The sequence below is a fragment of the Hoplias malabaricus genome, chromosome 13, assembly GCF_029633855.1.
Source record: "Hoplias malabaricus isolate fHopMal1 chromosome 13, fHopMal1.hap1, whole genome shotgun sequence".
Taxonomy (NCBI): Eukaryota; Metazoa; Chordata; class Actinopteri; order Characiformes; family Erythrinidae; genus Hoplias; species Hoplias malabaricus.
Window position 1 is genome coordinate 28,154,764 of NC_089812.1, and position 21,029 is coordinate 28,175,792.

Consider the following 21,029-nt stretch of genomic DNA (forward strand, 5'->3'; position numbering starts at 1 on the left):
GGGTATGGACTGGGGAGGGAAAAACGATCACATACAAAATAAAGATTATACACAGGTGAAAGAAGGAATAAAAATGAAACAAAACAAAAAAAAAATATTAAAATCAAACAAACAAAAAAACTTTGTTCAAGGTTTTACCTTAAGATTGTTTTGAAAAATTGAAATACAGAATTTCATGGTTGAAACTGGAGAAACCCAAAAAGTCTTTCTGGAAACTCTAAAACCTGCCATTAACATCTTTCGCTAAATCCAAGAGAACTGAAAAGTTGAATAATTTAGACAACAGAGAGGGGAGATTGCTGTTTACATTGACTAATTTAGACAATATGGCCACTGTAGAAGTCCATACTGTACTGTGCAAAAGTTTTAGGCACCAGAAACCATGAGATTTAAAAAGTGATTTATCTGAGCAGTGTTTATTTGCTAAAACAAACAAACAAACAAACAACAAATAGCGCCTAACATAAGAATAAACCCAAATAACATTATTCCAGTGAGTGTGAATTCTGTGTGTGAATGGCCCTTGTCCTGTCATGTCTGTTCTTCCGGGCATGTGCTCTTGCACATGGCTCTGTTTGTTATTGTTCCTGTCTCCACCATTGTTCCGCCTTAGTTCCTCTTCCTCGTCAGTGTCCTCGTCAGTGTCATTTGTAATCCTGCCCCCTTGTTATCTGTTTCAGGTGTCCCTTGTCTGTGTTGTGTATTTAAGTTCCCTTGTCTCACTCCCTGTTGTTGGACATTCTACATTTTCTTGTCTGCTTCTTGATTTGCTTCACATCCCCTGTCTGTTTCTTCCATGTGCTTTATGAGGTTGTTTGGTTTGTCTATTTGTATTACTCTGTTTAGTTCTGTGTTCTAGTTTAGCCTCTGTAGCTCTGTCTGTTTAGCTCTCTCTGTCCAGTTCCCTGTTTGTCCAGTTCTCCCTTTCTGTCCATGTCTCTCTGTCTAGGTCTTTCTTTATCTAAGGTTCCTGTCATGTTGTCCTAGTTTGTCTCTCTGTTTTGTTATCTTTCCTTTAACAAGACACTGTGTTTTAGCAAGTGTGTCTGCTTCCGTCAGTCTGCCCCGAGATCCTGACAAAGGAGAATCTGAACAAAACATAGTTCTTCAAACTCACTCTCACCTACTAGTGTGTGTGTGTGTGTATGTGTATATATATAATGAAATCTTGTTTATTTGTTTTATATTATTTTGTATTTACTGTGACTATATATAACTTTATGCAAGTGCCATGCTTACTGAGAAGACATTAGTTTAAATATATATAATTATCTTTGGTGCCTAACTTCTGACTTGACTTCGGCATAGTACTATACATAGTGCTGATGTGTACTATATTTGAGGCATTCTCCGTAAAGTACAAAACACCAGGGGCTAAGTTACAGATATTACACCAAATAAAATTTTGATGACAGCATTGAGTGATGCAAAATAATTTTCTTCTTAATCCCTCTTCTACACTGTACATCAGTGTACTCTTTGCAGATGTTTATACCCAGGTCTACATTAATGCCCTTTCTAGTAGAGTTAAATAACTAAGATTAGGGTGTTAGATTGAAGTTTGGTGGCTAAATGTAATTCAGTCTTTCTTACTGCTGTAGGGAATAAATAAACGTGAAGCATGTATTCCGTGTTGTGAAAATGGGAGTTGAAGCAGGAAGAAAAGCAAAAGAACTATTTGAATGAGATGATCATGCAAGTGAGATCTACCATCTAATAAACCCCTTTCACAAACACCCTGGCTTTGGTTCATATAGAAATGTTCTCACTATAGCCATATATTAAATGTCCTGACATCTGTATATGCTCTAGTGCTTAGACAGCACATCTGTTCTGCTTTAGTCTGAGGCTCTAGTGAGACTTAGGAGCAACTCTAACAGGGTTCTTTGCAAGGGCTTGAAAGCTTCACAAAGAGGGTAACAAAGCCCTCTTTCAGTGTGAACACTGTTGCAACATTTTGCTTCTTCCTCTCAAGAACTGATCGATCCTTATTTGTGTCCTGAAGGTAGAATACCTATCTGCTTCCTTGCACAACAGGCATTAAAGTCTCAGATGTACTTCCACTGAACCTTAAGGGAGTCATGGGACCGTTCAGAGGACATCACAAGATTTCTTTCAGCAACAATACTATTTACAAGACTTAATTTTGGAAAAAAAAATAAAAATAAGTTGGCCTTCACGTGGGAATGAAACTGAACCTGAACCCAAATTAACTTTCCTACACTAAAAAAAGTATTACAGCAGACATGGTTTTAGAATACTTTGCTTTTGGGGTGGAAATGTCATGCTGAAATAAACTGGGATTTTGCATATTGATAGTACACTAACAGTTTGTAATTATCACCAATATTACTTGGAATACAGAAGCATTCACCGTCCTCTGATCAATTGTTTGGCCCATTATTCTATGTTCCTTTTGCTACTTCTGGTACTTTGCAGAAAGCCTTTAAGCAGTGGTTAAGTTCAGCAAATAATGGTTTCTTTCAGTGGCATATTCATACAGTCCCTAAATCTCTGGAATATACACAGGAACCACCAACAAATGACCTCTGGCACAAAAGGAGAAGCTAAGCAAGCTGAGCATGTACCAAGCACATCTTCCAGTATCATTTAGAAGCAAATAGGATTGGTTGAATATTTTTTGGTGGTTTTGTGTTTTGAGGTAGCTTAATACACAGTAATTAGTTCATTTAATAAAGTCAGTGTATTTTATTTTCCTATTGAAATGATACTATTATGCAAACAAAGAAAAAAGTGAGCTGCACAGTAGTGTATAGAATATGATTATAGTGGTTGAACTAAGCCATTAAAGAGTACTAGTTGATTCTAGTCTCATTTGTATGCTCCCAAGACATTAATCTATATGTTCTAAACTAATAAATATTATATATCTGTTAGAGCGATTGATAATACTAGTGAAGGTAAATACACAAAGTTACACTTTGGTAATTATAGAAAATAACAAGCTGCAAGTCCTCTAGTAGATCTTTGGAGTCGGGATACACAACCCTGATTACATCAAAACATTGGAATGATGTACCCAACTTGCTGTATCTTCCCCTGGGCCCATCCTACTCGGTCTGTTGCCACATTTGCCTAAACTGTGAGCACTGCGGTGCAACCACATGTTCCCCTGTGTGAGCAAACTTATTAATTATTAAATCTGCAGTCCTGCAGGAAGCAGATGGCAGAGACAGCATTCCGTCTGCCTGGGTGTGTGTGTGTGTGTGTTTGTGCGCATGCATGCGTATGTACTAGAGGTGTTGGAAGCTTTGAACTATGTTGGAGGACTTGCATGCCCCTTTGTGCCAGTTGGTCTGGCCAGTGGCCAGTGTGTGTGTGTGTGTCTGCAGGCTAAGGCTCATTGTGTGCTAGCAAGAGTGCAGCTTCATGGTACCCCTGGTCAAGATCATTATACCAGTGGACTACATAGCTTCTTAACCAAACAACCATAACATTATGACCACCTCTTTGTTTCTACATTCACTGTCCATTCTCTGAATTCCAGTGACCATACAGGAGCACTTTGTAATTTTATAATTTGACAGTAGTCCATATTTTACACTGTACACCCTCCCCCCACCTTTCACCCTGTCCTTCAATGGTCCCACACAGGACCACCACAGAGCAGGTTTGATTTGGATGGTGGATCATTCTCAATGCTGCAGAGACACTGATGTGCTGGTGGTGTGTTAATATGTGCTGTACTAGTACAAGTAGACCAGACACAGCAGTGCTGCTGGAGTTTATAAACATTCTGTCCACTCACTGTCCACTCTGTTAGACACACCTACCTTGCTTGTCCACCTTTCAGATGTAAAGTCAGAGACTGTAGGTCATCTGTCACTGCAAAATTTGTGTAGGACGTCCTCTAGTCAGTCAACAGTGGACACAGGGCGCTGTTGGCTGGATGTTTTTGGTCGATGGACTATTCTCATTCCAGCAGTGTCACTGGGGGTTTTAAAAACCCCAGCTGCATGACTGTATCTGATCCACTCGCACTAGAACAACACACACTAACATAACACCACCACGTCAGTGTCGCTGCAGCACTGAGAATGATCCACCACCCAAATCATACCTGCTCTGTGGTGGTCCTGTGTAGGACCATTGAAGAGCAGGATGACTGTCACTAGGACTGTTCTTAAGACAAATCTTTTTACAATGTAGGTGCTAGGCCCTGAGAAGTTTTTATTTTTTTTTTTTTTTTTTTGTCAGTGACATTTTTATCCTTTCAGTCATATTCAGCAAAGTGGCTTTGATTTTTGAGGTGACACTTTCACCTTGACAAGCTATGGAATAAACATTTCGAACTGGAGAAGAGAAAACCGGTCTCCTTGCCCCTGTGAATCAATTAACTTGAGTCGTGACAATGTAATATTTACTGCTTTCCCCCCCTTGCACAAGGTGCATGAAACCAGACACACTGTCTCCTCAGTGAAAATACTAAAGCTCTATATCTCACGACAGCTGGGGCTTGTCAGGACATCTAGAAAAAGCAGAATATTTGTTTTCTGTTTGATAATAATGTATAAGACTAGAATTACTATGAATGAGCTTACATCCTACAGTTTGGATGCTATAGAGCATAGCATTTGAATTCACTTCTGTTTCTCTTTTCTGCATAATGCTCCTGATTCTTTTTAAATGGACGGATTAAAATTAAGAATACAAACAAATCAGGCTGTCATTCATGCTTCCTGTTGTGGTAATCTGATATTACCCACTGTGAACTATAGTTGCACTTTTTAAAATATATAAAAGAGCAGTTTTGATTATTTCACTGATTCGTCTTGACACTATGAAACAATCATTATACTGACAACTAATGTATCAAATTCAGTGCTAATCTGATTTCAGCATAGCTCTGTGGAGAATAAATTGGTTCATTAAGGGACTATAAAGCAATTTGATTTTCATATGAATTGTACTTTATAGGAAAATAACAATAATACATGATCACTTTAAAAATTTCCATAAATTTTGGAGAAAAACAATGACTAATTGCTCCTTTCACCACTCAGTGTTTGTCTGCAGTGTGTTCTTACAAATTACAATGTGATATCACCTCAGAAAGGACCTAAACATCAACGGATGTACTGTATCTGGTTCTTCATGCATAAGGGGAAATTTGGCAAACTGTGATTTACTGTTGTCCTTCAGGACAAGAGCAGTTCATTACGGGTGAAAAATAACCACATTTGTTTGATCTACTCAATCAGTTCAGGTCAAACTTTGACAGAAGGCCACATAATGAACTTGGCCTGTAAATATCATCCACTGTCAGTGGTGCTTAGCTAACCAGAATGTGAATGGCAACTGTCCAAAAAGTAAGAAAAATATATCATACATAGTGAAAGCTTAGCCTGCTGATCATGCCATTCTGAGCATGGCCATGTGAAAACGCTTGGCTACTATTATACTAAAATCTGGTTTTCTCTCTTTTAGTGATAAATGGCCATTTTCCAACGAGCACCAGGATGTGTGCAAAATCATTGAGTTTTTGACCATTACTGAATTAGTCAGAATATATACTGGAGTCAGTTATATTTTCAAACATTAGCTGTTCTCTTCAAAAACAACATTCATTCTTTCATTCATTGTCTGTAACCCCTTATCTAGTTCAGGGTCACAGTGGGTCTAAAGCCTATCCGGATTCATTGGGACCAAGCCAGGAACACACTCTAGAGGGGGTGCCATTCCTTCTCATGGTGACACACACTCACACATTCACTCACACGCACACCTATAGACACTTTTGTGTTGCCAATCCACCTACTGTGTGTTTTTGGATGCTGGAGCTGTGTGACAGGGACACTACCTGTTGTGCCACTGTGCCGCCAAAAACAGAATTAAAAAACACTAAATAAAAACTTATGCCATTTTTACCTTTGTAAAAAAAAATTAATGAATTAAGAGTTAATGGTTAATTTCTGCCACTAATTCTACTTTTCCCTGTTAATAATGTGATTTCTGAGCAGTGTGGTATTTGATTGGTAAAGAACAATCTAGAGTTATCACATACATTTAAGAATATAGTGTTTGTAATGATTTTGATTGTGTAAGATTAAGGGTCTATGGGAAACACCTTTCAACTGATGTGTCTATGTTATAGACATAAATATTATACTCCTGTGTAACTCTTTAATACTGATGGGTTTCCAGGTGGTGCCTGTGATTGTGAGCTGACTGTGGCCCATCTGGTAACTGCATAGCAAAGTAAGCATATCTCACTGAGTGGCAGCACTGAGGAAGCAGACTCTGGCCTGCAGTGTTTTTAAGCAATATTACGTAACCTGCTGCTATACTCTCTCATATGCTATATCATCCATGACAACTGGAGGCATATTTAGGCACGGTCTTAAATTCTCTGCTATAAAGCTTACAATCTCTTCCACTGCTGCCGTAAACCTTGTTTGAAGAGGAAGCTCCCTTTCATGTGTATTCTCTGAACTGTGGTCTCATTTTTCTTGATTCATACTGTGGGTAAAAAATGAAAAAATGATGCACAAGCAGCAACCAACTGCCCTAAAAATGTGAAATCAAAACCCTAATGGGTAAACACTTGTTTTGAAAGCAGATAAAGAGCCTATATGTTATTTATCTGTCATTCGTGTTACCATACATGAAAACTGATCAATCTTGCAGGTGTGCAGCCAAACTCTATATGTGATTGTTCTATGCCTGGCCAGTCTATTTACTTTCCAGATGTATAGTAATGGAATTATAAAAGTACTGAACTGTAGTATTGTAGTCCATGTATATGTCTACATCCATACAGTTTACCTAGAGTTGTGAATATTAGGTATATTAGTTTTAAAGCATTTTTGTGCAATCTATAAATTATAGTTATAAAAAAAAAAACAAACAAACAAAAAGAAAACTGTTAATACGATATATTCACAATCGCTAACATTGAAATCACCATCTCTAATTTATCAACCTGTGGGTGGTACGTGAAGCAGCAAGAGGTGGTACGCAAAATAACCTTGAAAAATGTAGTACTTAATTAAGGAATTTATTCCTAACTGAAAATCTTTTTTCATGTGTTAATTACATAATGTTTCACAGTTTTCATTATTAGTTTGTGTTTAAAAAAACAAAACGAAAAAGCAATGTGTTACGCATACACCGTAGTTGATTATATCTGTAAGGGAACAGGGTGGGACAGCGCTCCGCCACTTCTCTTCCAGTGAGAGAGCGTGATCCCCAGAAATCCGTATAAAGAAAGCCCACTTTCAGCTGCTTATTGGACTTAATCAAAGGCTAGAGACAAATTTGGACTTTATTACAAAAAGGACAAAGTGGAGACGAGAAAAAACAAGAGAAAGACCAAGCCTGAGAAATTCTCTGGAGCACAGAAGGAGTAATTCCAGGGGCAAAAATAGAGAGAAAGTGAGAATTCTATACATGTGAAGAAAAAATAGAAGAAACACTCAGCTGAAGAAAACAATGTTGCAGTTCTTAGCATTATTAGAGTCCTAAAACACTGTTTAACAGCACTGTACCTCCTTCACCTGCAGATACAAGTGCAGAGAGCCACTGTGACCTGCTCTGAGCATTGCTCTGTTTTCACATATAGGTTATATATAACCTATTATAGCACATAACTGATATTAAACTTCAATGTTTTTCAAAAGGTTTATTTCATATGATCTCATAAAAGTATAATTGTATTTAAAACATTCTGTTTAGGCCTGGTTATTTGTATTTGCTCTATAATTTTACGTAATAATTTTGGAATAATTTAGTGTAAAACATGCACATGTCAAGTAAAAAAAATAAAAGCAAGGATTTTCCTTATGCTCTCGGAACAGAGGAAGAACCGGGCGCGCACATGTTTCTGTCGCAAGTCTCACAGGTTGTACTTGGAGGTTTTGGATTTATAATGGGTGGTACTTAGTTTAAAAAGTTTGAGAACCACTGACGTAAACTCAAACTTCTACTTACTTTTGGATACTGTATTGTCCTCAAGAACAGAAAAAATCAATGCACATGTGCAGAACAGAACAAATCAATGCATAGCGCCTTTTCCTTGAGAGAACTCGAATAATGAATGTAATGACAAAACAATCTTCTCTCGCCATATTCAAACTACTTAATTCTAAGGATATTTTGTGGTGAACAACATGGTAATTGTCATTTTTAATAATAGGCAATAGTTACTATGAAATGAAAAACATTGCACAAAAAAAAAACAAATTATTTTTACATCTAATATATTGCCTTAAAGTAATACACTCTGAGCCCATGAAAAGATCAAAAACTTTCTAGAAAAAAAAGTGCTGAAGTGGTTGCTTTTATGTTAACAGTGTACTATTTCACATTAACACATATCAGTTCATCCTTTGCATAAATTGCATTTTTGCTTTAACTCACGGCCATTTGCGTCACACTCAAACACTTTTCCAAGTGACCTACAGCACCACTTCACATAGGTCAGTGTTCTTACTGCGTTCTGTAGGAGGGAGGCTTCCGCTCCAGTTAATGGACCCCGTACCATTAGCAGTCGTATTAACCCTTACATGTTAGAGTAGGCACTGTTTGCCTATTATCTATATATAATAAAAAAGAAAATGATACCCTACATATTAGAAGAATGTTACCCCTCATTTCCACTTATTTTGATGTCAAAGAAAGAGAAACGTGTTTTAACAATACAATTCCAAATCACCAAATTACCTTTTGCTTTTTATTTTGGTGACAGTGGGTAACATCTAATTGTTGATGCTGTGCACAGCACCACAGAGCTACAGAACATTTTCTTAGTTGCACTTATGATTAATAGATATTTATGAGTAAATCTATGCAACTTCATACCTCTTCATTGAGTATTTCCTGACACTGGGAGTAGTTCCCCTTCTTTGCCCAAGTCCCATTGGCCAGACATTCTCTGTAGACATTATCTGGAAATATGCAAGAGAAAAATGTGGTAGTTAGCCATTGTTAGTCTGATCACAACACAACTGAGCATGACAAAGGGCAAATAGATGATGAATGTTTCTGTGAATTGATGCCAAAAACTATTTTTCATGATCCAAACAGTAGAGACTAATATAGGATCTTCTATAGCTGCTGTTGAGAATGGCCTGTGTTAGCCAGCATCTTGCTGCTTCATTACCTTGTGCCTGTATTTGATCTGCTGGTGAAGGATCCGTGTTACTGATGTAATGTTCAGTTCAGAGGCAGCCGCAGAGTAAGATTTATAACAGATTTATACTTTTGAATTGCTCCAACAGACGTTCCTCCCAGACCACAATAAATATGCGAAACTAAGATATTCTGTGCTCTCCTAGGACTATACATCATGGAACGTAAATAAAAATAGAGTAGAACCGAGTTAGGACGGCCATGCAAATGCATTACAGCACAGATATAATGAATAATCAGGCTACATCTCAGAGAAAGTTTCTCTGATGTCTTTTTGTTCAATCTTTGATATGAAGAGATGGGTTTCCATGGAGACTTGTGCAACTTTGCCAGTGTGGGTGGCCAAGTGCAGTGAAACGTTTGTCAGTATGAAGCAGCAGCTCACACCTCCGAGAGGTTTGGCCTCGGCAGAGTCTCCAACAATGATCCAGTTAAGAGTGATATCCACAGTCACTTGTTCATTGTAAGGTTATGACACAGGGCTCAGGGATCGATTGGTGTCAAGGGACACTGCCAGCATGAGCTGATCACAGTTGGAGTCATGAGTTGAGAAAGAGAATATCAACACTGTCATTAAATTGAGCCAATGACGCCAGCGTCCCTGTGTCTTGTCAGATTTCCAGTAATTTCTTTGGCAGGAGAATTTCAGGGAAAGACAGCATGAGAAAGGGCTCGCTCTTTTTTCCATTTCCATCTCGGATCCTTTTCATTCCTTTCTCTACTTTTTCTAGTTTTGACTCTCTTCTCACCATTTCTCCCCATCCCTGCCCACCTCTTTTTTCCTTTGTACTTTGCTTTCTCTCTCTGAATATTTTTCCTCCTCTTCCTTTCATTCTGGCTTTCGTCTAGCCACTTCTCCCATAATCTCTCTCTCTCTCTCTCTCTCTCTCTCTCTCGCTCATCCTGTTTACTTTATTTTCTCTCTGTCATTTATTTGTCTACTTTATCGTTCTGATTCTCTTGTATATTCTATTTTCCCTGGAATACTTGTTTCTTTTTTTTATTTCTATCTGTCTTTCTCTCTTTGGCTTTCTTTTTTCTTTTTTTTCCCACACCACCTACCGGGTCATACTAGAAGAGGCATTTTTGCTTACTGACCAACTCCTAACATTGAAACACCCATGCGCGAGTAGAAACTCAACCATATTTCACAAAGAGAACTTAAGGTGGCACTACAACACCATCTGCGGTTAGTTAAGCCTTATTTCACATTCATGAACTAAATTTGGAACCCTTCGGTTTCCACCGACATTAAGTGGTTCACAAAATTTGTTCCCACCTGGAACCAAAGAACAGTAGGTTCTTCAGCATGAACCATGGCTGAATAATAGGAAATAAGACAGGAACATGCTCCATTTGTGTGTGTTTCTGGGGCTGTGTTTGGCGCAACACCATACGCATTGGCCAGAACCTCGGCTTTGCATTTGTTAGTTCACAAGCTCAGCAGGACGGCTCAGAACTCTGCAATATTTACAAATATACTATATCTCACAGAGAGAGGAGTACTGCTGTATTTGTCTTAATTCATGTGAGTGTGTGTCTTTGCCTGAAATCATTGTAAAGGGAAGTGGTGGGGAGATATTTTGTGGTGACGGTGTGTTTATAAAACTCCTTATAGCTGCGCACAGCCACATTAAACTTCACAACTTTTAACAAGTTACATTGAATAAATAAGTAATAGTAATTCTTCAAGTCAACCAAATGTTCTTGGTCTTTGTTGTTCTTTTGTGGTAGATCATCTAGTATTTATTTTTAAATAAAATGAACAATAAAAAGACTGATGCTGGTGTTATATATTATGAACAAACTTTGTGCTCCTTTTTTCAATTCTGTATTTATTACCTGCCCCCCATATTTTCTGTACAACACAAACACATAATAAAAACCACATATAAACAAACACCAAAGCTTTTCCAGACCTTCCAATGACAAGGGTATGTATTTTGGACTTTCCTGTTTTTGAAATGCCAGAAACACCTCTGTGACAATGGCTATATGGCTAATTGTGGTCTGGCAAATCTAAGCTTCTTAAGTTTTCCATGCAGTGTCGGAGCTGAATGTAAATTTTGATGGGAGTTAATAACAAGTACATACACTGTATACATATATAGGATAGTAAATTGGGTTGAACAGTATGTGATAATCTAGATACATTACAGAAGGGCACTGAGGACCCCATAGTTATGATGTGCCAAAAGACTGTGCTGCTAATTGACTCCATCCCTTATCAGCAACTGCCAAAGAAATACTGCAGCCACCTCAGGATCAGATCTGAGTTTAATAACAACTCTAATGACGCAAGGAAGGCTGTTTATATTGTGGATAATAGTAGCCTCACTTGAAACAACATAGTAAACACCCGCACATTTATGGTTTACTGCTGTTAACTGCTTGTGGTGCACACAAGATGTCACCCTACAGAGAAAAAAAAGCTTATGGCAAGCTGTCACAAGAAGCATTGAAGTGTTATGGATATTAGGCAGTGGAAAAAAGCCTAAGAAAGAGAGCAGTATTAGGTGTGAGCAGCGTGGTGATCCATGTAGCCCCAATGTCATTCCTGTATAAAGCAAGCTGCAGAGGTGTGCAGATGCTGAGCTGGCTTTCTTTACATGTCATAAGAGCCTGCCGCAGTGCTGCCTCACTGCATTCTAAGCAAAAGGGGAGGTAATAAAAGAGGGCAGCAAGGGCAGAGGAAGGCAGACATGGCCCAAAGGATGAAGAGAGGGTGGAGGAAATCATTTAAAATTCATTCTACTGTTGACCTTTGCTTTGTTAGCCTGAGGTGACAAAGGTTTGAAAATAGTTTTGGGGTAGGGTTTTTGATCTTGAAATGCAGCTCTTTCGAGAAAGAATGATGAAGCATGGCAGGGTCAAACCTGTTAAATGTTTGTTGTGTGAAACTGCTCCAATGAAGTGCTTGGGAGTGTAACGGGGCAAGCGAATGCGTGCCTCATTATCTTCTTTGGTGTGTTATAATTAAATGGATTAGCTATGGACTCATATTTCGTAATGGGTTTCTCACAAGTGAGTCATTGTGGGGCTCTGCAGTAGTTGTTTTGGACTGGCAGAGGGCCAAAGTCTCTTATACTTTCTGCGAAACTGCACTCAGTAACTTCAAAATTCAAATCTCCGTGTAACTCACACTTTGTCATAAGGGCAGGGAAGAGGCAAGAGGGGTGTGAGAGTCTTAATTTAGGTGTTTTCCAGTATTTGTTACAGGTGACGAGGTTCAGACCAAAGGCTGTAAGAGTAATCCCAGGAATCTGTACAATCATACATTTTTATAATACATATGTGATATTATAAATATCAGTTTTTATGCATGTTCTTTTTTTGCGTTCATTGTAATTGTAACATATTTAAAACAATGGGTGGTAAAAAAGAGTGCAGTTACTGCTTGATCCCAGACTCTGATGCCAGAGGATAACCATTGGCTCATGAGCTGCTGAAAGTTTCAGAAGATTTTTTTTTTGCTCACTTTCTAAACATCTGAGGGATCTGAATGAAATTCTTCATGTAAATGTTACATATACAAGGGCAAGATGGCATAGTTCTATGTAAATATGGTACACAGGTTTCCACAAACTAAAGCTCAGTAACAAACTGCAATCAGATTTCCATTTGTTGTGTTATCCTGTTTGCGAGTTTCATGCATCAGGTGCAGAGAATTTAATGCTTCATTCAAAGTTCTCAATGCTTCTATGAACTTGGATAACGTAAAAGAAGAGCATCATGCAATGAATGTGGAGACCTGGGAACTATAATATAGTTAGATGTGCTCATGTTTTTGTCAGAATGCAAATAGACTAAGGAATGGTAGTTATGCCGTGAACTTATACAGTAAAATAATTCTTAATCACATATTTGAAATCCTCAGTAACACTAAATTTGAGAATACATAGCTGATTAGCAGTCACATAAAGACTGGGAGCTTCATTTCATACAGAGAATATGAAACAACAATAAGAGAACAACAGATACCTGACTGAAGTGAAGCATTCAATGCTGTTCTATTCTTTACTGCTCTGGAAGCTAGTGGTGAGAACACCCACAACACATTCATCAGCAGCCTTGTCTCTCTATGCCATTTACGTACACCCACGCACACGTTCTCTCCTCTCATACGACACACACACACACACACACGCACACACACAAACACACTCACATTTACAGCTGTAGAGGCCCATAGAGAATACATGTTATGCTATCGTTTATTTTGAGTCTTTCTGCCTGGAGATATACAGTATAATGCTTGGGTGGGATTGCTAATATATAATCAGTTTCACCTAACTTAATGTCTGCAGCAATTAGGGCTGGTTTGAACAGGAATTTTCAGGCTATGAATATTCATTGCCATATACTGTATGTATAGACATATGTGGACACCAATTATTAGTGTGTTCACCTACTTTAATATGCACCCATTTTGCATACAGGTGTATAATTGTGCACACGGTGCTTGTATAATCTACACAGAAAATCATGAAATGAAATGACACTACACAAAGCCAACATGCCCAATGCCAAAAGTCTGATTGAGGAATATAAAGGCCACTCTGGAAATATGGAGCCCACCATGTAAAGTGTCTTTTTTGATGGATTGGCATCCATCATAACATGAAGGTTCTTGAACAGAAATGTTCCAGAAATGTGTGTAAACCCTCATCAAAAGAGTAGAGGCTGTTAGTGCAGTAAAAGTGGACAAACCCCATATTAATATCAGTAATTTCTGAAAGAAAGTTTGGATGAGAAATTGCCACAAACCTCTGTCCTTATGGTGTATCTACCCATTAAGTACACAACAGTTGAAAAGGTCATTGACATAGTCTAAAATGCACAGAAACAAAAGAAGCTTGTTGATAAAGAATGTAAAAAAATGTTTTTCAAGAGGAACTCAAGGATGAAAAATAATCTGAAGTAAAAATTGCAAAATAAATAAATAAATGAAAATAAACAAACAAATAAATAAATAAAAACCCATCCGTGTAGTTTATCTACAGTTCTTGAAGCTTTGAAAAAATATTTCCAAATTGCATAGAAAATGAATATGTGAGTACTGGAATTATTTGAACTATCTCTAGCCACTGCAGTTAAACCTCTGCTCTTTTATATATTTTTTGTTTTTGGTATGTGTGTGGATTTGTTTACTCAAACCAATCACTCAGGGACATGTTCTGGACTCACTGTCCCATGTCTGCTTCTTGATTACTGCTTCCTTTGTCTTTATGTGTGTGTGTGTGTGTGTGTGTGTGTGAGCTTTACTGTCAAACATGCAGAATTTGATTTTCAGCTTTTGCTGTCTTTTTAAGAGATTTGAGGTTTTCAGCAGGAAACGGGGGAATTGGAACCCATGCCAAATTATAGTAAACAACTGTTTTCAATATGGTTCACAGTTCCATAGCTGCTCATTCAGATTTCCTCACGCTGGACCTTAAAACAATCCTTTGCCTCCAGCTATGAAATTCTCTCCCGTAAACAAGAAAAATCCCTTTTCTAGGGGCATGAATGCCAGACAGCTGCACATCTTCTTACTACGGCTGCTGTTCCTGCTTCTGTTTTATCTAGCTCCTTCACTGTTTGATTAAAATTCCAGATGTTGAACATGGGCCAGTGTAGAAGCCCCTTGTGTATTTGGTACACTGTGTTCTACCAAGAGGAAAGGGTAACTGTGAAGAGGATTTGTATAATGATATTAGTCTTTTCAGAAGTGTATTTTTTATGTGAAATTATGAGTTTCTTTTTCTTTGTTTTTGCTTTCATGTGTAATAGAACATCTATTACAGTGGCCTCCATATTTGGGACGGAGCAAACTCAAAACGTGAACATGTGTCCAGAATCAAGACTAGATGCTGAAAGATCTGTTTGCCATAATGAGCAATTAAACACACTATTAAACGGTTATCAAACCCATGTAAAGCCCTATATGCCAATCCTTAAGAAAAGGGGGGATGTGCAATGGGGCTATTGTTTTCTGGTCCTGAATTTTCTTTAAATATTAATTTAAATATAATTAAATAAACTTAAATATATAAACCTTTATTGAAATAAAATGTGTGCTTTAATCAGAATTGAATTTGTCATCCACCCTTTACCCTGTTTATATCAGTGTCACTGTTTCTCTGAGACCACCGTCCAAAAATAACACAAGTCGATCTCGGTTTGCCCTGTCATTGCTGGCCGGATGAGGGGCTGCAGCAGGGGTGTCCAGTCTTATCTTTAACCTGTTTGGCTGCAGGATTTCATTCCAGCATGGTGGCTCATCTTCTGTTGCTATTCAGTTGTTTAAAGACTGAATAAAGACTTTAACATCACGATATTTTTAAATATGGAATTATAATGTTTTATAAAACAAAATCCGTGTTCACGTGTCAAACATCTTTAAGATATGAACAGCAAAAATAAACAAGACATTTTAGTTATTTAAGGGTTAAGCCATGTCAATTGGGAGTTCAGATGAATATTCATATATACATATACATCTACAATCTGAAATTCTGACTGTGTAACAGGCTGTGTATACATCATGCATATTTTGCAGTCTGCTTCCCACTATAACTCTGTTAACTGCCGTACAAATAAAAAACACACTCTACCCTGGAGGTTACAACTGAGAGAAAGGAGAAAATCCTTTGGGGGAATGAATGCATGGACTAAGAATACACAAGCAGCATTTCGATAATAGTTATTATCATAATTTGGAGCTGGAACTAAGCCCCTGACTCTGCAGATGCTCCCTCAGGCTGAGGTTAGGAAAAAGTAGAGGAGGAGTGTGAGGGAGGATGTGAATATTCAGCAAGTGAAACTAATTTTGAAAACCTACACCACACCTACACCTACACCATGAGGGGTGGGGGGGCATCTGGTATCTGTAGTTTTCTCACAGTGGGAAATAACTAGTATTGTCTCAGCAATGTGTCTCTAATTAAAGCCCTTTTCCCTGTTGCGTCTCTGTAAAAAAGCCTCTGAGTCTCATCTAGCAGGTCATAGATGCAGCTGTGGCTCTTTCAGTCCTTATCTACCAGTGCCAGTGACATGAGCATCTACAAGACCATACGTAACTGCACAGAACCCACACCAAGCAATAACTTCCCTGGCTGTTTGGCTTCTGATAACATCAAAATGTCAAAAGAAAGGTCTTCCTATTCCCCCATGGCTGGGCAAAATAACTGACCAGCAAGAGTGGTATCAATGCAGTCATGTCACATAAACGTGTCAAAAATATTTTGATGGTCCTGTTAAATTAATGCACGAACATGCATAAATTTAATACAAGTACTAACATAGCAAGTAATTTTTTCAATATTGTGTCCTGGTCAGATGTAATATATTTTTGTTGTTGTTGTTGTAGAGTTTTTAAAATATGCAGAAGCATAATATTTGTGCAAAAGTCAAAGAACACGCTTTTATTTAATTTCCAGTCAAATGTTTTCCCTGTTAACTTTAAAAAAATGTTTTATTTATTGATTTATTTTTATTCTTGGTTGCTTTGTTTGCTTGTATTTGAAACCAAAGCAGAATGCACTACAATGCCAACACTAGAAACCTGAGATGTGGAGTGAGGTTTTATGGTAAATCTACACTTGTAATTGTGATTGGATTGCAATTGGATTTTGAGAAGCAGGAATTTCAACCATGTCTATGATTGAACTTAGATGTTTGGAACAATGGTAATTGTTGTGAAATGAATGCTGCATTGTTTTTTTCTTGTTCGCCTGGATGATTAGACTGAAAATAACAACCATTTAAAAAGGCAACCAATGTATTGCGCAAGACAGGCAATTCATTTTCAAACCAAGTGATAATTAAAACATCTGTGTACATTAATTTGATATGAACTGTTTGAATTCTTCATAATTAACAGAATATATTTATCATTTGAGAATATATTTGCTCATTTCAATGAGCCACGAGTGAGAAGTAATTCAAGAAAATGTAAGATGGGGTTCTTTTGCATGTATACGCTGTGGGGGATCTTTATAGGGTTAAATTTCCTCTCTGGGTCCAGTGTTGTGTACTGGACTTACTTGTGGTGTTGTAGCGGACTCCCAGGAAGGTCTCGGGACAGGGACGTGATACAATTTCCCCCGCACTGCTCCTGGGCCAGCACGTCCCAATGCCATCTATAGAAATGTTACAGAACAGACCTGAGAAAAAGAGAGGAAGAAACATATATTTAATTAGATATTTTGAGCATCCTCTCTAAGGATGTTGACCCCATGTTAGTGTTCACACAGCAGTAAATTCTATTCTCTCAAGCACAAATGCAATTTCCATTCAGCCGTTGACTTATACATAATGCATAACATGTAAACCGATATTGCTTATGACAAATGCAGCCCATTAACTATAATGACACAAGGAATCACAAATCGCACATGACTTTTCCTATTTGTCACTTTTCAATGTCTTAATTAGCCTTTTAATAAAAAAAAATGTTTCTCTTTCCTCACATTTTTATTTTCAAAAATGATCTTTTGTGGATTTTGTACATTAGTGTTTTTTTAAGCAGCTTAATCCTCCCTTGAGACCACGCCTCCCCAAGCAAAATTTCTCTGTTCTTCTCCTCTGGATTGGGCTGAGGGTCCACTGCATTGGCTGTGTGCAAAATGCCCTTTAGCTCACAGATCCCACTGCTCAGATCCAAATGTTTCTTGTGGAGTCTCAATGAGGCGAGTTTCATGCGGGGTTTGTTAATCCAGTAAATTAAGACTCTTGGGTGGTAAATATAAAAGATCCACATATGGTTCCAGGTTCAACTCTAAGGCCTATTGATGTACTGCCCCCCATGAAGAGGCATCATACCGCCTTCTCAAGAGGACACTCAACCTACAGTATCCTTTTCCTCTCACTATGATATCTGATACACACTTGGGGGTGTCTGCATGGGGGTTTTCCTTCATGCTGTTTGCTTGCTACTCCAACGCTCAAGTTTGGATTCCCATGATATTTAGGGCTCTACAAGTATGCAATAATATTTGCTCATTTGAGATGTAAGACTGAATTTTGGCATAGTAGATGGTAAGCTGGGTCCAGCTGTTTGCATTACTTTTGCACTGATCTTCTTTGGCTCAGAAAGGAAGGAATCCTGGCTCTAACGTTGATTGTTGGCATTCTTAAACTTTATACATAGTCATAAAGCGAGCTGGGCAAACGCCCAATTAAACACACATCTAATGCCTTGGCAGTCAGTTTCCCTATTAGCCCATAATTTTTCATGCTTTCTTGGTGATTGTGATGACTGAATTTGTTTGGTCTAATAACTGGCTCACACTGGCATTGTCAAGCTTTCATTCTGCAGTGATATGCATATTTAAATAGCTAATTATTAAATATTGGCCAAAGCTTACAGTAAAACAAGATTCTTAGTATGGTTTTGCTATCCTTTTAAATTGAATTTGACATTTTTTCCATCACTTCTTTTCACGTAAAGGTATTTGTGCTTATAAGGCAAAGGAGGAGCACAGAAGAATGCAGACTGATTTATTTTTTAATCACCGACAAAGAGAGTACAACAAAAGACATACATAGGTCAGAAAACCAGAACAGCCAAAAATACCCACAAATCATATAGAGGCAAGGCAAAAGAGGTCAAGCTTAGATAAATTGGTACATGGAAAAAAATAATCTAAACAACACTCAGCAAAAACCACGTCAAGACAGGGCTAATACTAGGACAATAGTGAACTCCACACTTAAATACCCTCCAGACAGGTGTCTAATCAGTACTCCAGGAAAGAACAGCGCCATTGAGATTTCTGATTGGCTTTGGAGCTGTCCATCAGCACCATGTGATCCCCCAATGTCTACTGGGAGTTGGAGTTCTTGTGACTGTGTGGGGCATGGCCACTGGTCAACATGTCAGTGCTGTAACATGTCATCCCCAACCTAAGTGCTGGGCTAGATTACCTTTTACAATAGAAATATAAGGAGTAAAATGTATTCAAATAAAATATTTTATAAATATTTCAAATTTGGCACTGCCAAAATCCATGTCGCCAGGCTACCAAGTACAACCGTTGGCCTTTGGTGTAAATATAACCGGCCATCATCATTCCAACTATGCCAGTGTTGTTGTGAATCTAGATCCCCAATGTTGTCCATATGATGCCATAATTGTTGGCAGGTCCATGTCAAAGTAACTAGTTAAGAAACACCGGGTTGTAAGCAGAGAGCTCCTTACCAGTATTGTCTGTGTCATGTCATGTCATGACCCAAAGCTGTCTTAAATGTCTCACAATTGCTCTGTTAAATACAGGATGTTCACCCCTCCCAGACCTCCTTCTTAAGGGGATAGACAATCCCACAGCTTTGATCCCCAAAAGCCTGATGTTAATTAGTCGGAGGGATGCAAATGAGGTGTGTGGGTGTTATCACCTTAAGGGCATAAGACCAAGGTTCATCTCTGCAACAACAGACTGAAACTCTACCAACATTTCAGTGAACATATGTGGTGTTGTAATACAGGGTCATTGCAGAGACGGGTACCCTGACTTATGATGCTGAAATAGAGTAAATCCCACAACTAGGAGACTGTGAGTTTGATCCATAGGAATACCATTCCAGGCCTAGTCTATTCTGAGTATGTTGAATTACCCATTCTATCCTCCATCACTTAGAAAGACACAGACACAGATATTATACAGACACAGACATAGATATTATAACAGAACAGGGCAGTTAGTGTTCCACTCAGTGTCCACTGCACTGTCCAAAGTCACTTGATAGCAACTGGCAAGGATGTCATAGGTTTGAAAAGAAGCAGTGTTGGGCTTCACATTTCTTGGAGGAAAAACATGCTTATCTTACACTTCCAGATGAGTAGCATGATGAAACTGGGGGAGTCTTGACTCTATGCCCCTAATTTATCAGTCAAAATATATATCATTCATGCTTTAGAGGGAATCAAGAAGAAAAAATGCTGGATTCAGCATGAAACTATTAAAAGATGGATTGTGTGCATACAGAAGAGTCTGCTTCAATTAAGGCAGTGTTGGAAAGTATGACCTACAATCAGTCCACTAGAATGTGCCTAATGGTATGAGACCTGATAGACAAAAAGTGCTCTCGTTCTCCTTTACCACCATTAAGGATATCCCATGCTCCCTTACTGTTAGGAGAGCACACGGCTGCTGAAAAATGACATGAATGCCAGCTACTCTCCCATTCAAACAAAAAAAAAGCACAGCACATTGTGTCTGGAGGGACCTTCGCCTAATTTACGAGGCACAGATCAGAGGAGGCAGCTCACAAAGCTGAAATCTGAACTCCCATTCTTCTGATAAATAAAATAATATTAATAAAAAAACACATCATAAATTCAGTCTTTATTAATGCAGAAAAGCTGAACGTGTACACAACATTCTTGGATTCACATCTATCGTAGGCTTTCAGAAACACTGATTTATATGTAAATCAACAATGGAGCTGGACGATTCTTATTAAAGAATTATGTGTTTTGAAAATCTGCTGAAAGTAGGTCATCAGTGAAACACTATTTTGAACGGTTAAATGTCGCTGTACATGCATTTGACATCATCGTGCATACATTTTAGCCACAAGAGATTTTGAAACTGATTTAACTTATTCAGATTTAAACCAAACAAAGAAAAGAATTACTGGATTATTTAAAAAGCTACATTTTACACTGTGCTTCACATATGTAACAATGTAGCATGCCATTGAAACTGTGTAGGAGTTATGCCACTACAAAATGCACTCGATGTTTGATTCAGAAATATCACAGCATTTAAACATTTAGATTCCATCTGATTTGAAACTGAATGTAAATATTTCACTCACCAGTTGTGAGCTTTGTGACTTTAAAATACAAAAGTATATTAATGTTTTACAGATCCAGAAATATATGGTCAATGACA

At 38.1% G+C, this 21,029-nt stretch overlaps 1 protein-coding gene across 1 annotated transcript in view; it reads right to left on the reverse strand.

Annotated features, from left to right (window-relative positions):
- crhr1 (corticotropin releasing hormone receptor 1) overlaps nt 1–21,029 on the reverse strand; it is a 123,726-nt gene that overhangs the window by 35,465 nt on the left and 67,232 nt on the right. Inside the window, exons 4-5 of the mRNA XM_066641933.1 lie at nt 17,178–17,297; nt 8,821–8,906 (exon numbers count right to left, since the gene is read on the reverse strand). Coding sequence (XP_066498030.1) covers nt 8,821–8,906; nt 17,178–17,297 — 206 coding nt within the window. The remainder of the gene's footprint in view (nt 1–8,820; nt 8,907–17,177; nt 17,298–21,029) is intronic.